The sequence below is a fragment of the Amia ocellicauda genome, chromosome 12, assembly GCF_036373705.1.
Source record: "Amia ocellicauda isolate fAmiCal2 chromosome 12, fAmiCal2.hap1, whole genome shotgun sequence".
Classification (NCBI taxonomy): domain Eukaryota; kingdom Metazoa; phylum Chordata; class Actinopteri; order Amiiformes; family Amiidae; genus Amia; species Amia ocellicauda.
In genome coordinates, this window is record NC_089861.1 from 18,099,185 (window position 1) to 18,117,250 (window position 18,066).

The 18,066-nt window shown below is 46.3% G+C and overlaps 1 protein-coding gene across 1 annotated transcript; it reads right to left on the reverse strand.

Moving 5' to 3' along the window:
* Positions 1–3,403: 3,403 nt before the first annotated feature.
* On the reverse strand, positions 3,404–18,013 carry LOC136764470 (SLAM family member 9). Its single transcript, XM_066718583.1, has 7 exons — positions 17,865–18,013; positions 17,470–17,616; positions 16,519–16,821; positions 14,328–14,600; positions 12,437–12,706; positions 9,879–10,016; positions 3,404–4,714 (listed from the first exon to the last, which is right to left on the reverse strand). The coding sequence occupies exons 2-7, from the start codon at positions 17,513–17,515 to the stop codon at positions 4,680–4,682; spliced, it is 1,065 nt and encodes a 354-aa protein (XP_066574680.1). The 5' UTR covers positions 17,516–17,616; positions 17,865–18,013; the 3' UTR covers positions 3,404–4,679.
* Between the last annotated feature and the right edge of the window lie 53 nt (positions 18,014–18,066).

The following is an 18,066-nucleotide window of genomic DNA, read 5'->3' on the forward strand; positions in this document are numbered from 1 at the left end:
AGATTTTTGTTAGTATGTTTCTTTTCTTTCTCGCTGAATGTCAATGTTTTTCTTTCTTTTGTTTTGGCCTAAATTTGGAGATGGCGATTTTAAGTCATTGGGGATCTAATCGTCTCGATGGTCTGTTTTGTGATGTGTTCTGTATTGTGCTAATAAATGAATTCATACAAATATTTTTACCTGATGCGTCTTGTGGTGCACAGCTGGGATTTAAACCTGCACGGAGGGATAGGGTGATGGTGAGGCTCCCCTCCTCAAACTGGCAGGGCAGCCTGTTACTGAACTGTCCCCAGGGGGAGGGGGGGATTAGTGGATTGTTGGCAGAGGTGTGGGGATCATGGTGATTTTTTTATTTTTTATTTTTTTTAGGGTCGTTCAAGGGGGGCGGCAACTCGTTATGTTGCCTCCTACCTTGGGAACATGGAGAAATCTAGGAGAATGGGAATTTGAACATAAGGGGCTTCTCTTATAGTTCCACTTTGGTCACCATCTATCCATATAGAAGAGTGTATCATCAGTGAGAGCTTTTTTTTTTTTTTTTTACACACCCTTTAAAACCTCATGACGTTCTTAATCTTGACTTGAATTGTGTGGCTCGTGGACTCAGTCCAGCTCACACCGCACTGACTGTAACTCCGCTCTGTGAGTAACACACACACTCACTGTACACTGTCAGCTGGAACACGGTGACTGTCTTCTGCTGTCCTGTGTTCTGCACTGTGTACTCCCCAGTGTCCTGTGTGTCCAGGCCTGTGATCTGAAAGAGTCCAGTCTTGCTGTCCCAGAGCACTGTCCCTCTGAAGCTGTCCTCCAGTGCAGGGGCTCTCTGCCCTTTGACTACTGCTCCAATATTTCTGCCTCCATATATCAAGAACCCTGAGTCTAACACTGGGGCTGGGAGAGAGACTGCCCCCCCCACAGCGCCCTGCAGCCTCACTGCAGACTGAGGGGAAGACGGGCAGATGCCTGGAAAGGACAGAGGAAATAAACATGACATTAGAAACAGGGAACACTAGTCAACTGTACAACTGCGCAGCGTCTCCACACAGAGCAGATCAACTGCAAAGAACAGGAACAGAAACAAAGATTCAAAAAAACAAATTAATGTGTGACCCTGATCAAACCAAGATCCTCCAGCTAAGATAAAAATCAATGTATTTGATGAATAACAAAAACAATTATTAATTATTAATTAATGAGTAAGAAGAAGAATTAGAGTAATGTCTATATGGAAGTATACTTATTAGGCTGGTCCTTACACTGATATGGATTTATTATTGCAAATTATTATTTATTAGTATTATCACAATCAGCAGTAGCAGTATTGCAGGCAAAAGGTCAGTCAACCAGCAAACGGGGTTCAAGGGACAATCCAGGAGTCATTATCAAAGACAGCAAGGTCAGGAACAGGCAGTCTGTACACACAAATGAAGGGCTCAGAATTGTTTCTATACAGAAAGCAAGACTTTACAAAAACTGGAAGGAACAGAGGGATATATGTAGAGAAGGCTGAGGGAGCAGATAGCAGAGCAGTGGGGTGCTGGACCAATAGGAGGGAAGAATGTAAATTAAACTGAATGCACACATGGCTATGGAATGTGATACCAGAGACAGGATTAGTATTCTGTTGGTGAGGTGAGGACATGACAGTTATTAATTCCAATTGTTAATTAATCACATAACTAATGACATATTAATGCTATTAGACATACACTCACCTAAAGGATTATTAGGAACACCATACTAATACTGTGTTTGACCCCCTTTCACCTTCAGAACTGCCTTAATTCTACGTGGCATTGATTCAACAAGGTGCTGAAAGCATTATTTAGAAATGTTGGCCCATATTGATAGGATAGCATCTTGCAGTTGATGGAGATTTGTGGGATGCACATCCAGGGCACGAAGCTCCCGTTCCACCACATCCCAAAGATGCTCTATTGGGTTGAGATCTGGTGACTGTGGGGGCCAGTTTAGTACAGTGAACTCATTGTCATGTTCAAGAAACCAATTTGAAATGATTCGACCTTTGTGACATGGTGCATTATCCTGCTGGAAGTAGCCATCAGAGGATGGGTACATGGTGGTCATAAAGGGATGGACATGGTCAGAAACAATGCTCAGGTAGACCGTGGCATTTAAACGATGCCCAATTGGCACTAAGGGGCCTAAAGTGTGCCAAGAAAACATCCCCCACACCATTACACCACCACCAGCAGCCTGCACAGTGGTAACAAGGCATGATGGATCCATGTTCTCATTCTGTTTACGCCAAATTCTGACTCTACCATCTGAATGTCTCAACAGAAATCGAGACTCATCAGACCAGGCAACATTTTTCCAGTCTTCAACTGTCCAATTTTGGTGAGCTTGTGCAAATTGTAGCCTCTTTTTCCTATTTGTAGTGGAGATGAGTGGTACCCGGTGGGGTCTTCTGCTGTTGTAGCCCATCCGCCTCAAGGTTGTACGTGTTGTGGCTTCACAAATGCTTTGCTGCATACCTCGGTTGTAACGAGTGGTTATTTCAGTCAAAGTTGCTCTTCTATCAGCTTGAATCAGTCGGCCCATTCTCCTCTGACCTCTAGCATCGAGGCATTTTCGCCCACAGGACTGCCACATACTGGATGTTTTTCCCTTTTCACACCATTCTTTGTAAACCCTAGAAATGGTTGTGCGTGAAAATCCCAGTAACTGAGCAGATTGTGAAATACTCAGACCGGCCCGTCTGGCACCAACAACCATGCCACGCTCAAAATTGCTTAAATCACCTTTCTTTCCCATTCAGACATTCAGTTTGGAGTTCAGGAGATTGTCTTGACCAGGACCACACCCCTAAATGCATTGAAGCAACTGCCATGTGATTGGTTGGTTAGATAATTGCATTAATGAGAAATTGAACAGGTGTTCCTAATATTCCTTTAGGTGAGTGTATACTTCCTACACTGGGCAGGATCAGGAGCCCACAAAGTATTAGAAATTTAAATATGTGATTGCAGCAACAATCCCCAATGAACTTGTCAGAACTGGAGCAAATTCGCAAGGAACAATGCGCAAAAATTATACCACCCAACTGTGCAAATCTGGAATAAACCTGAATAAAAAGACTTACAGCAGTAATTGCTGCCAAAGGTGCTTCCATCAAGAACTGGCATAGGGGGGTGAATACTTATGCAATCAGTACAATTGAATCTATATATATTCTATGCAATTTTTGATGCCATTCAAGTTGTCAAACTTGTCATACAAGTTTTGAATTTAAAAAGTTAATTTAAACTGTGACATATTTAGTAGGGGTGAATACTTTTGCCAGGCACTGTATATATATATATATATATATATATATATATATATATTGTTCAGATGCTTTGTTTCATATACTGTTCACATCAATTACAGACACAGGTGAGAAATAATGTTTCATTTATTGTAGCAATTGTTTTCCACAGGTTTCCATGTGTATTAGGGTGTATTAGACTAAGACATATTGCGTATTAAAACACACTGCTGCTGTAAAACTGCTGCTACTCCTGCTTAATATTATTAGCAGTAGCAGAAGTACATAAGTAGCCATAGAAAGAGCAGCATAGTTGTACTATTACTTCTTCTACTATTACTACTACTAATAATATATATATATATATATATATATATATATATATATATATTTTGAAATACATATTTTAGTTGATCAATTATGAAATAACATACAGGCCCATCCATTTCATTACAAGTGAGTTTGAATCCGAACTTGTCAGCTAAGAATAAGGTTCTATGTTCTCCATTTTTCCTTTTATTAACGTAGTATAATGAGGCAGCTGTGGCATTTTTTATAGGTGGGGTCCTCAGTCAGAATCTGGTTAGGAAAGGGGTCCTTGGATAGAAAAAGTTTGGGAACCCCTGTCTTTGCAGACACTGTTATCCATGGCGTTATCCAGCACCGATATATAAGAGCATTATAAAATAACAATAATACAAATCTAAACATAATACAATTACAACTTCAAAATAACACAAATGTACAGGAAAACATACAGTAAATACAAAATACAAGTTCTACATCCTGGGAAGTGATATTTATTTATTCATCGCTGCTTACAATTTGTAACAAATTATTTCCTGTCTTATTATTATAATAATTATTATTTCCCTCTAGTTATTCTTGTAAAGACTTATTTTCCTTGACTATTAAAACATTAATTTTGCTCACACTGGTAGTTTGATGGAGTTCAGCTGTATTTTTTAGTATCAAACAAGACGTTTGTAATCTGAGAGGGGGGGGGGGGTTAAAGGCAGCCTGCAGGAAACTCACTGCACAGACTCCTGTAGACTGAAAACAGCTCAGCAGTTATACATCATTATTATCTTATTATTATTATTATTATTATTATTATTATTATTATTATTATTATTATTATTATTATAAGAAATTATACACAAGAAACAGAAAAATTGTCAAATCGAAATAGCAGGCGACTTTCCAAGCTGTAAATGCAGGTGTTGCATTGTGGGAAATCTCTGTAGAGAGTGCAGGTGATGCTGATGAGAACAGCTTGTCTCCAGCGCTGTGTAGCGGTCAGGGAGGGGGAAGGACAGCAGCTGGACTGAGCGCAGTCTCTGAGGTGTGTCTGTGCGTGTCTGGGTGTGTGTCTGCCTCTCTCTCTGCCTCTGGCTGCTGCGGCTCACTGGGCGCTTGTCATTTCGAAGGCAGAAGTACCTTTATAAAGAAGGAATAAACAAGCCTAGTCAGCGCCTGTCTGTGGACACAGCAGGACACACTGAAACTGTCCCCACTGACCTCACCTGTGGACACAGCAGGACACACTGTAACTGTGCCCACTGACCTCACCTGTGGACACACAGTGGGGACTGACCAATTATGTTACACATATATTGCAATAGAGAATAAAACATGAATATATATATATATATATATATATATATATATATATATATATATATAAAATATATATATTTCCGCTTTTCAGAAGCCCATTCACGGATTGTAGTTTGTTGTAGAGTAATTTTGCAATGTGTGTGTGTCATCTTTTCTCAGAAGACAGCTAGTCTGTGGTTCTCTGTAGAGTCCAGTTAAGATTGGTTTGAAACCAGTAGAGGAACAAGCTGAGCCTCAGAATAAATGGTTGTGAAATGGAAAGGAAGCAGAAGTATAAGCAAGTGAAGCCTTAGAGAATAAACACTTTCTCTCGTGCTTTAACTGTGCTGTGCTGAACTACACTGGACTGTGACAGTGCTGCCATTTCCACTGTGAGGCTGAGACATCACTGCAGTGCAGTGCAGTAATTCAGCGCAGTGTCTCAGTGTAGGTGCAGTAATTCAGTGCAGTGTCTCAGTGTAGTGCAGTAATTCAGTGCAGTGTCTCAGTGTAGTGCAGTAATTCAGTGCAGTATCTCAGTGTAGTGCAGTAATTCAGTGCAGTGTCTCAGTGTAGGTGCAGTAATTCAGTGCAGTGTCTCAGTGTAGTGCAGTAATTCAGTGCAGTGTCTCAGTGTAGTGCAGTAATTCAGTGCAGTGTCTCAGTGTAGGTGCAGTAATTCAGCACAGTGTCTCAGTGCAGTGCAGTAATTCAGCGCAGTGTCTCAGTGCAGTGCAGTAATTCAGCACAGTGTCTCAGTGTAGTGCAGTAATTCAGCACAGTATCTCAGTGCAGTGCAGTAATTCAGCACAGTGTCTCAGTGCAGTGCAGAACACAGGGCAGCACAGAAGAGTGAATGGATAAAGACAATACAGAGCTACAGTAAAGAGCCACATTATCAGTGTGAAATGGAGAGAATGACATTGAGTTAAAGAGACGCATCATCATTTAGCCGGTCAGCATCCTCTGAGCTCCTGAAGAGGATCACACTGCTGCACAGGGAGTCTGATCTGCTGCCCTGAGGACTGATCCATCATTCTGGATCAGCCAGTCTTTTTCTATTAGAGCCTAAAACACAAAGTCAAAGAGTGTGCAGATGTATAAAGACACACACACTCACATACATACATAGCCAGCTGAGAAGTCACTCAAGTTGCCGCAGCTAAGTATTGCATTTTCTCATGATTTTCCTACTTTAGTTAAGTTACATTGATTGTTTACGTGGTTTGTTGTTTAGCTACAAATTGTATATCTTGCACCTGTGTAGTAAGAGCAGCGACTGTTTGTTAGTGAATTTAGCAAGTTACTTCGCATCACTTGACACGCCCTGTCTGCAATCAGAAGCGTTACACTGTAGGCTTTGATTATTTAGCATTTGTTTAACATTACTACGAGCTATTGTTCAGTGTAACTGCGTGTGTCTGGCACTATCTTTATCTGTATTGAGATATTAAGCGGCCATTAATTGTGCTATTGGCAGTCCTGCGTGGGAGGGAGGGCCATCCTGACCAGCCTTGTGTCATTCAACCCAACACAGGTGTGCACTGTCTTAATTAGTTACAGGTGTCGTATTTAACCGCCCCCCACACCTCTGCACCAGCAATCAGTGCCAGCAACCTTCAGTGCCCCCTTACGAAGGGCCCCATCTCCAAAGGGCAGGGACTCTAGCTGCGGGACTTCAGCGAGGAGAAGACTGTGAGGAGACGCCGCACAGCAACAGCAAGAAGCCATGACGATCTCTCCAAATCCCGTCCTGCTCTCTCCGTCTTTTCGACATGCACCTGCGCGCCATTGCTTCCCTAATCCCTCTAACCTCATCTCCCTGCCTCTCCCCTCCTCCTCCTCCCTCCCCTCTACTCCACTCCACTCCACTCTCTGGAGGCCTGTGGAACTGCCACTCAGCTTCCAACAAGGCCGACTTCATCTCCGCCTTCGCCTCCCACCAGTCTCTGGATTTCCTTGCTCTCAGCGAGACATGGATCTCCCCAGACAACTCTACCAGCCCTGCTGCACTATCCTCTCTGTTCGTCCTGTCCCACTCCCCTCGTCTTACCGGGCGGGGAAGAGGAACAGGGCTCCTGCTCTCCCCTTCTCTCCTCTTCTCTGTCCCCCCCCCTCTCCTCTATCTCGATCCACAGCTTTGAATTCCATGCAGTGGAAATCACCTCTCCCTCTCACCTCTTCCTTCTAGTTCTCTACCGTCCCCCCAGTCCACTCACCTCCTTCCTTGATGAACTCAACTTTCTTCTCTCCTCCCTCCCCTCGCTGTCCTCACCTACCATCCTCCTGGGAGACTTCAACATCCACCTCTCCAACCCTTCCCACTGTGCCGGATTATTCCTCTCCTTCACTCCTTTAACTTCTCTCTCTCCCCGTCTCCCCCCACTCACTAAAAGGCCGTCCACCAGCTTGACCTCATCTTCTCTAGAGGCTGCTCCCTTTCAACACTATTTGTCACACCCACGACATCTCGGACCACCACTTAATCTCCTTCTCCCTTTCCCTCCCCTCCCTCCTCACTCCACCCACTCTCTTACCCTCCATTGACTGTTTTTCCCATCTATCTGTCAACTGTGCTACCTCCTCTTTGTTCTCCTCCCTCAACTCCTCCCTTGATTCTCTCTGTCCTCTCTCATGTCTCGTCCTGCCCGTCCCTCCCCTCCTCAGCCTTGGCTCTCTGCTGTTCTCCGCTCAACCCAAACTAGTCTGCGTGCCACAGAACAGAAGTGTAAAAGGACCAAACTCCCAGCTGCCCTCGAAGTCTACCGCTCTCTACTGTCCACATTCTCCTCCTCACTCACCTCAGCCAAGAAGTCTTACTTCCAATCTCTCTTCGAATCCACTGTCAACAACCCTCGCAAACTCTTCTCCACCTTCTCCTCCCACCTTGCCCCCCCCTCCTCCTCCCCCATCTCTCACTGCTGATGATTTCGCCTCCTTCTTCTCCTCCAAGATTGCAGACATCCGCAGGCTTTTCAATACTCCACCCTCCTCTCCCATCACACCCAAACCTCCCACCAATCAAGCTTTTCTTCATTATCACCTCTCTCAGATGCTGAAGTTTCTGCTCTCCTCCTACGTCACAAACCTACGTGTGCCCTGGACCCTCTCTCTTCTCGCCTCTTCCAAGCAACCGCTCCTGATCTTCTCCCCTTCATCTCGTCCCTCCTCAACTCCTCACTCCTCTCTGGCTGTTTCCCCTCTCCATTTAAACAAGCTGCTGTCATCCCACTGCTCAAGAAACCAACCCTTGATGCCACCTCTCCTCAGAACTACCGCCCTGTCTCCCTACTCCCCTTCCTCTCAAAGACTCTCGAGCAGGCTGTCCACCATCAGCTCTCTGACTTTCTGTCCCAACACTCACTCCTTGATCCTCTGCAATCCGGCAACCGGTCCTACCAAGTGACATGGCGAGGTTCCTCATCCACCCCCCAACCTCTCCTCACAGGCATTCCCCAAGGCTCCGTCCTGGGTCCGCTCCTGTTCTCTCTCTACACTCGCTCCCTGGGCCTCCTCATCGCATCCCATGGTTTCTCCTACCACTTCTATGCTGATGATGCCCAGATCTTCCTGTCTTTTCCCTCTTCTGACCCTCTCATCCCCTCTCGCATCTCTTCCTGCTTGTCTGCTATTTCCACCTGGATGCACTTACACCACCTCAAGCTCAACCTCTCCAAATCGGATCTCCTGTTTATCCCCCACTCTTCCTCACCTTCTGCTGACCTCCCCATCTCAATCCCCTTGGAATCCACCACACTCTCTCATTCTTCTTCCGCTAAAAATCTAGGAGTCACCCTCGATCCTGCACTCTCCTACACCCAGCACATCACCACGCTGACACACACCTGTAGATTCTTCCTGAGCAACATATGCCGGATCCGTCCCTTCCTCACCGACTACTCGACTCGTCCAGTCACTGGTCCTCTCCCGCCTAGACTACTGCAACTCCTTCCTGGCCGGTCTGCCTGCAACTACTACCCGCCGCTCCAGCTCATCCAGAACTCTGCGGCTCGTCTGGTATTCTCTGTGCCACGATTCACACACGCTACTCCACTGCTCCGCTCCCTCCACTGGCTCCCGATACCAGCACGCATTCAGTTCAAGACATTGACCCTCACCTACTGCTGTCTCGACCACACTGCACCAAGCTACCTTCAGTCACTCGTCTCTCCATACATCCCCTCCAGACCACTGCGCTCCTCCAGTGCCAAAAGACTAACTCTGCCTCCTCTCCACTCTCCTTCCTCCAGAGCCACTCCATCTCATCCCTGGCCCCTAAATGGTGGAACGACCTGCAGAGTCCTTGACCTCATTCCGGTGCTTACTCAAGATGCATCTTTTCCGACAGTACTTGTAATATTAGTCCTTTTATCCTTGCTATATAACACTTCACAGTTTTATTTGCTTCTTGTGTTTTTGATTTGTTTTCCTCCTTGCTCCCTTTCCCGTAGCCCTTGACTGTGACCCTACATCTTGACAGCACTTAGCTTTTACCGTCCAGGATGTAGGACCTCACTTACTGTACTTGCCTGTGTAAATTGTAAATTGGAATTTGTAAAATGTATTATATTTTGAATTGCTATGTTTTAGTTAAATTGAATTTGTAATGATTGATGCCTTTTACTTAACTGTATTTTTGCACTTTGTTTTGCACTTATGTTGTAAGTCACCCTGGATAAGGGCGTCTGCCAAGAAATAAAAAAAATAAAAAATAAAATAATAATAATAATAATAATAATAAAATAAAATAAAATAAAATAAAATAAAATAAAATAATAATAATACACTAAGCAAGAGAGAGCAAAACTGGAGCTACGGGCACACACTGATACTGATGCAGGGAGCACAAACACACACACGCACGCACACACAGACACATGGAAAGATTGAAAGAGAGAGGCACATAGACAGACAGCAATGGAGACAGAGAGAGAAAGAGACATACACAGATAGACAAACAGACAGACACACACTCACACACACACATTGACAGACAGACACCTGCCTTTCCTCTGCTCTCTCAGTCTCCTCTGGTCGTCTGTCATGCGAATCACAGACAGCACTGCCAGCACTGTTGGAGCCACAAACACAGCAATGACTCCAATCTTCACATACAGCAGAGTAGAGAAGCCACTGTCAATGTCTGTGTGAAAACCGGACACAAATAACAGGGGATGAGAGAGAGTCTCTGGTTCCAGTTGTGTCCGGGCTTTATTAAGTTCAGGCACGTCAAGGGGGGAACACAAAAACAGAAAAAACAAAAGCAAAACAAACACACAAGCGTGCACAAACGGGGTGCTCTGGGCAGACAGGGGTTATAGACTCAGTCCTCCTTCTCAGCGGTTAGCTGCCTCCGTCAGGGAAGGAGAGGGATTAAATAGAGAAAGCACAGCTGCCACTGACATCACAGTCGCCTCGGTGCTCATTGCCCAAAGCCGTGGGTCCGCAGCCTGTTAGTGAGGGAGTGACAACACAGCTGCGACACATGAGCACCTAATCAGTGAGCGTCAGCAGCAGCGTCCTGTCACAGAATGTTACAGAGGAAAGAGAGTAACGCACAACACTGACTGACTGTACATTACAGCTCACTGACACTGCACTGAGACACACACTGGGGTTATAGTGTAGACACACTGGGGTTATAGTGCAGACGCACGGACTGACTGCACTGAGACACAGACTGGGGTTATAGTGTAGACACACTGACTGCACACTACAGCACACTGACACAGCACTGAGACACACTGGGGTTATAGTGTAGACACACTGACACTGCACTGAGACACACACTGGGGTTATAGTGTAGACACACTGACTGCACACTACAGCACACTGACACAGCACTGAGACACACACTGGGGTTATAGTGTAGACACACTGACACTGCACTGAGACACACACTGGGGTTATAGTGTAGACACACTGACATTGCACTGAGACACACACTGGGGTTAAAGTGTAGACACACTGACACAGCACTGAGACACACACTGGGGTTATAGTGTAGACACACTGACATTGCACTGAGACACACACTGGGGTTAAAGTGTAGACACACTGACACTGCACTGAGACACACTGGGGTTATAGTGTAGACACACTGACACTGCACTGAGACACACTGGGGTTATAGTGTAGACACACTGACATTGCACTGAGACACACACTGGGGTTATAGTGTAGACACACTGACTGCACACTACAGCACATTGACACAGCACTGAGACAAACACTGGGGTTATAGTGTAGACACACTGACACATCACTGAGACAAACACTGGGGTTATAGTGTAGACACACTGACACTGCACTGAGACACACTGGGGTTATAGTGAAGACACACTGACACTGCACTGAGACACACTGGGGTTATAGTGTAGACACACTGACATTGCACTGAGACACACACTGGGGTTATAGTGTAGACACACTGACTGCACACTACAGCACATTGACACAGCACTGAGACACACACTGGGGTTATAGTGTAGACACACTGACTGCGCACTACAGCACACTGACACAGCACTGAGACACACACTGGGGTTATAGTGTAGACACACTGACACATCACTGAGACACACACTGGGGTTATAGTGTAGACACACTGACTGACTGCACTAAGACACACACTGGGGTTATAGTGTAGATGCACTGACTGACTGCACTGAGACACACACTGGGGTTATAGTGTAGACGCACTGACTGACTGCACTGAGACACACACTGGGGTTAAAGTGTAGACACACTGACACTGCACTGAGACACACACTGGGGTTATAGTGTAGACACACTGACACTGCACTGAGACACACTGGGGTTATAGTGTAGACACACTGACTGCGCACTACAGCACACTGACACAGCACTGAGACACACACTGGGGTTATAGTGTAGACACACTGACACATCACTGAGACACACACTGGGGTTATAGTGTAGACACACTGACTGACTGCACTAAGACACACACTGGGGTTATAGTGTAGATGCACTGACTGACTGCACTGAGACACACACTGGGGTTATAGTGTAGACGCACTGACTGACTGCACTGAGACACACACTGGGGTTATACTGTAGACACACTGACTGCACACTACAGCACACTAACACTGCACTGAGACACACTGGGGTTATAGTGTAGAGACACTGACACTGCACTGAGACACACACTGGGGTTATAGTGTAGACACACTGACACTGCACTGAGACACACTGGGGTTATAGTGTAGACACAGAGAACAACACCATCTACAGAATAGAGAATATAACATCTACAGGACTGAGAAAACAACAGTATTTGCTCTGTCATGATGGTTTCCCACAGACACATGATTAACCTGTGATGATGTACAAAACTCAGAGGTCCAGCTCAGATACACTGAAACAGACACACAGAGGCCTAGAGTGTCTGTCTGTCTGTCTGTCTGTCTGTCTGTCTGTCTGTCCACACAGAGGCGGCCCCTCAGGCACTACACACCATATATCAGACACACACAGCTGCAGTGTTACAATGGGAGCACAGTTACCCACAAGGCAAGTATCTTCTCAGTCACTTACTGAAGCAGTGCTCCTCAGGGTGGACTGGGACTCTCTCAGTGCTGAGGCGGTTTGTGGCCACACAGCTGTAGGACACAGAGAGGTCAGGGATGTCCAGAGGGACAGTCAGGGTGTTGGGATCAGGGGAGCTGGTGTGTTTCAGGGTCTTGTCGTCTGTGTCTCTGTTCCAGGACAGGGTCACATTTCTCCCATTGGACACAGAGCACAGCAGGGTACAGTTCCCAGCACTGGCCTGGGTGACACTGGACACCTGAGGACTGGACACTGGACCTGTAAAGACAGAGAGACACTGTACATGTGTGAAGAACATGCTGTCTGAGGGTGTATCTTACAGACTGGGACAATTTACCTCTCACACACACACACACACACACACACATATATACACTCAGCAAAAAAATAAATGTCCTCTTACTTTCAACTGCTTTTATTTTCAGCAAACCTAACATGTGTAAATATTTGTATGAACATGAAAAGACTCAACAACTAAGACATAAACTGAACAAGTTTCACAGACATGTGACTAACAGAAATGGAATAATGTGTCCCTGAACAAAGGGGGGTCAAAATCAAAAGTAACAGTCACTATCTGGTGTGGCCAGCAACTGCATTAAGTACTGCAGTGCATCTGCTCCTCATGGACTGCACCAGATCTGCCAGTTCTTGCTGTGAGATGTTACCCCACTCTTCCACCAAGGCACTTGCAAGTTCCCAGACATTTCTGAGGGGAATGGCCCTAACCCTCACCCTCCGATCCAACAGGTCCCAGATGTGCTCAATGGGATTGGGATCCGGGCTCTGCGCTGGCCATGGCAGAACACTGACATTCCTGTCTTGCAGGAAATCATGTCCAGCGAAGGTGGTTTGTGTCCATAGGCGACGTTGTTGACGGTGATGTCTGGTAAGGACCTGCCTTACAACAGGCCTACAAGCCCTCAGTCCAGCCTCTCTCAGCCTATTGCGGACAGTCTGAGCACTGATGGAGCGATTGTGCGTTCCTGGTGTAACTCAGCAGTTGTTGTTAGCTGTTAGTGTCTTAACGACCGTTCCACAGGTGCATGTTCATTAATTGATTATGGTTCATTGAACAAGCATGGAAAACATTGTTTAAACCCGTTACAATAAAGATCTGTAAAGTTATTTGGATTTTTACAAAATTATCTTTAAAATACAGTGTCCTGAAAAAGGGACATTTCTTTCTTTGCTGAGTAATATACTCACACACATACACACAAACGCAAGTATGCAGATACACACACTCACCTCAAATGCACTCTCTTTTTCACACACAAACACACACACACACACACACACACACACGAATGTCAAGGGGTTGACAATTACCTTTTCAATTTTAAAAACAAAAAAAAACATTTTACAATGTTCAATGAAAGAATTGGCTACTTTATTTTCTTTATTTCAATAAGTAAGTGCATGAGGATTGATTACTGTCTGAGTGTGAATGTACAGATACTGTCCTACTAACCATAATGTGTGTGTCCACAATGTTCAGGTAGAGAAGTGTGTAACTGTCCAGTGTTTCCCCCAGAAATTCGCATAGGCAGGGCGGTCTGTTACTCAACTGTCCCAGGTGGGGGTTAGTGGATTGTTGGGTGGGTGTCATAGCGAACGAGAGCGGTTGGCGGATCATGCGAACTTTTACGCTTTTGTTTTTAAGGTGCTTTTTTGGGGGGGTTGTCCAAGTGCGGCTCATGAGCCTGGGTTCAAGCCACCCCCCCAGTATAGGTGAAACACTGCTATCCCATTGTCTGTCTGTCTGCCCGTCTACAGAGCAGGTCTAGCACAGACAATAGCAGTTCTGCCTGTACAGAAAACTATGAATACATTCAGTAGGAGCTTGGTGTCTGCAGGTATCTGTACAGTGACTCACCCAGGCAGTGCTCTCCAGGGTTGACTGTGACTCTCTCAGTGCTGACGGGGTTGGTGGCCACACAGCTGTAGGAGTGAGAGAGTCCTTCTGTCTCCAGAGGGAGAGTCAGGGGGGTGCTGAGATCAGGGGAGCTGCTGTGGTTCAGGGGCTTCTCCTCCCCCTCTCTGTACCAGGACAGGGTCACCTCTCTCCCATTGGCCACAGAGCACAGGAGAGGGCAGCTCCCAGCACTGACCTGTGTCTTATTGGACACCTGAGGTCTGGACACATTGTCTGTAGACAGAGAGAGAGACAGCAGCAGTGATACCTGCAGCCCTGCTCAGTGCACACTCAGTATCAATTCAACACTTTTTCAGACATTAAAATGCTTGATTCATTTCACATTCATAATTACAATCATAAAATATACATAAAACATCTTAAATTGAACACTATTTATTCTTCCGTAGTACATAGGAAATTGTCCACAGGTGGAAACATGAAGGGTTTTACACCGATTCACTGTTTCAGACACTTTTTCTGTATTGAATAAAATACAAATGAAAGTTAACATGCATTCGTCACCGCATATACAGTTTATTATGAATATGCATTGTATGAGTGGATCATTTTTCATTCATTTTGTGGCTTATTTTACTTTTATTCATGTTAAAAATAGTCAGATATAGAATTGGTGTTATGTAAAGCCCTTGATGAATATAAGCTAGCACTCAGTATGAATTGATTAGGCTAGCATTGATTATATAATTGTTGATTATGAATGCGGCTTGTTTTGGGGATATTTGAGGCGCAGTGGTGGGGAAATCAATAAACTGTCAATGATCTAAGGTGTTAATGCCAGTATGGTTTGATGGGAAATTCTGATATTAAAAGGCTGTGATGATGCTCCCAAATCATCACTGCTACATTGTTGCATTTTCCCTGTGGTCAGACACCACAACATTGTCACCTGTATCTCTGCTACAGTGCTGCGGAAGAAACTGCATTTGTGACTTGTTCAGTAACCAAGAATATTGTCGCAATAACTCTTCATCATCATTCTGCTGTGACACGTCTTTTCTCTCACGGAAGCTGCGCTCAGTCATCTTCTCATTGCTGCCGTCTCCCAACTCCTAACTAGCTAGGAGTCCTCGTGAGGTCCCCTAAATGTTGGTTGAGTTAGGAGTACTTTTATTTCTAAATAATCTTTATGAATAGTTTTTACTCCAGTAAAAGTAGGAGCAAATTGATGTCACTCTGAGATATTTCAGGCACTTAGGACCGATTTATCACTCTCAGACGCTTTATGAATACAAACACAGCTGCAACATGACAGGAATTGCACCACACTGACACTGACTGCAACGCACTAACTGCACCGCACTGACACTCACTGTACAGCACTGACACTGACTGCACCGCACTGACACTGACTGTACAGCACTGACACTGACTGTACAGCACTGACACTGACTGCACCGCACAGACACTGACTGTACAGCACTGACACTGACTGCACCGCACTGACACTGACTGTACAGCACTGACACTGACTGCACCGCACAGACACTGACTGTACAGCACTGACACTGAGTGCACCGCACTGACACTGACTGTACTGACACTGACACTGACTGCACCGCACAGACACTGACTGTACAGCACTGACACTGACTGTACAGCACTGACACTGACTGTACAGCACTGACACTGACTGCACCGCACTGACACTGACTGCACCGCACTGACACTGACTGTACAGCACTGACACTGACTGTACAGCACTGACACTGACTGCACCGCACTGACACTGACTGTACAGCACTGACACTGACTGCACCGCACTGACACTGACTGCACAGCACTGACACTGACTGCACCGCACTGACACTGACTGTACCACACTGACACTGACTGTACCACACTGACACTGACTGCACCGCACTGACACTGACTGTACCACACTGACACTGACTGCACCGCACTGACACTGACTGTACAGCACTGACACTGACTGCACCGCACTGACACTGACTGCACAGCACTGACACTGAGTGCACCGCACTGACACTGACTGCACAGCACTGACACTGAGTGCACCGCACTGACACTGACTGTACAGCACTGACACTGACTGCACCGCACTGACACTGACTGCACAGCACTGACACTGACAGTAACTCCGCTCTGTGGTGAGAGCACAGACACTCACTGTACACTGTCAGCTGGAACACTGTTGTGTCTGAGACGTTTCCTTCTGTGTTCTGCACTCCATATTCCCCAGAGTCCTGTGTGTTGAGCTGTGTGATGTGGAAGTGTCCAGTGCTGCTGTTCCAGGTCACTCTGCCTCTGAACCTCGTCACATTGAGTTCAATGAACACCCGCTTGAACACCAGTGCAACATTGACATTGTATCTCAAGAGCCCTGTGTCTAACACTGGGGCTGGGAGAGAGACTGCCCCCCCCACAGCGCCCTGCAGCCTCACTGCAGACTGAGGGGAAGACGAGATGATGCCTGGAAAGGACAGAGGAAATAATCATGACATTAGAAACAGGGAACACTAGTCAACTGTACAACTGCGCAGCGTCTCCACACAGAGCAGATCAACTGCAAAAACAGGAACAGAAACAAAGATTCAAAAACCATTTCATATGTGACCCTGATCAAACCCTGATCTCTCCAGCTAAGATACAATAATCAATGTATTTAATGAATAATAACAATAACAATAAAGAGGAAGAAGAAGAAGAATTAGAGTGATGTCTATATGAAAGTTTACTTACTAGGCTTGTAATTACACTGATATGCATTCATTAGTATTAGTATTAGTAGTAGCAGTAGTATTAAGCCAGGATGAGCAGTAGCACTATGTCGTGTGCATATACAGTGACAGTGCTGTATATTGACACTAATGCAGTGCTGTGCGCAGCCGCTGAATGATCCGCCGCTCCGGCCACTGTGTCTGTAAAACAGAGACACGAGAGACAAGGACAGAGACACTGTGAGCGACTGAGGCAGAGACAGAGACATCAACGAGATGGACACAGGGGACGTAAGAGACAGACAGAGCCAGTCGGCGCTGCTCCATCAAGGTCCCAGCGGCGCCACAGCGCCGCGCAGAGAGCCGGGCAGCAGTGCTCTGTCGCCGGGGCTGAGACTCACCGCTCGCCGCCAGAAGCAGCAGGAGGCTCGCTGCGGACAGGGCCATGGCCGCGCCGGCGCCTCTGCTGTGTGGCGGCTGGACTGGCAGCCGGGCGGGGGACTCGGGTGGCGGTGCCGCCTCTGGTCGCGGTGACAGTGTAGGCGCTTCTGTAAAAACGTGATTTCTGTAACAGTGATGAGAGCTCAGTATCCGTGGACAGGACACAGCTGAGAGAAAGACCGACATCGACCTCATTCATATGTGAACCACCGGACACGGACATTGTTATTATTCTGATATTTATATCCAGGGAGTTTGCAGTGAATAGATACAATTGCCCGTCATGCAGCTGTCTGTTCACTGGAATAATCTACACAGAGTACCTGCTAAAGCGTACAACAGCAATGTCCCCCACCTGCGACTGACCCCACGACACTGGCCGCCGCTGCGCCCTGCTGCAGTGATGATGACGACGATGATGATGAAGATGGCGGCTGGCAGTGGCTCTGCTCACTCGGGTGTCTCTGAGTCTGAGCTCGCAGCCCCAGCGCTTCAGCAGCTCTGAGTTACACTGGCGCTCTCACTGCAGCGCCCTGTGTGTGTGATGGCGGCCTCGG

Excerpts from the sequence above, each read along its gene's own strand:
- LOC136764470 (XM_066718583.1), bottom strand. The coding sequence starts at position 17,515 with ATGGCCCTGTCCGCAGCGAGCCTCCTGCTGCTTCTGGCGGCGAGCG. Across the intron at positions 16,822-17,469 it reads GCTGCTTCTGGCGGCGAGCG|GCATCATCTCGTCTTCCCCT; the intron begins GTGAGTCTCAGC and ends TGTCCTTTCCAG. Across the intron at positions 10,017-12,436 it reads CCCTGAGGAGCACTGCTTCA|ACATTGACAGTGGCTTCTCT; the intron begins GTAAGTGACTGA and ends GTTTTCACACAG.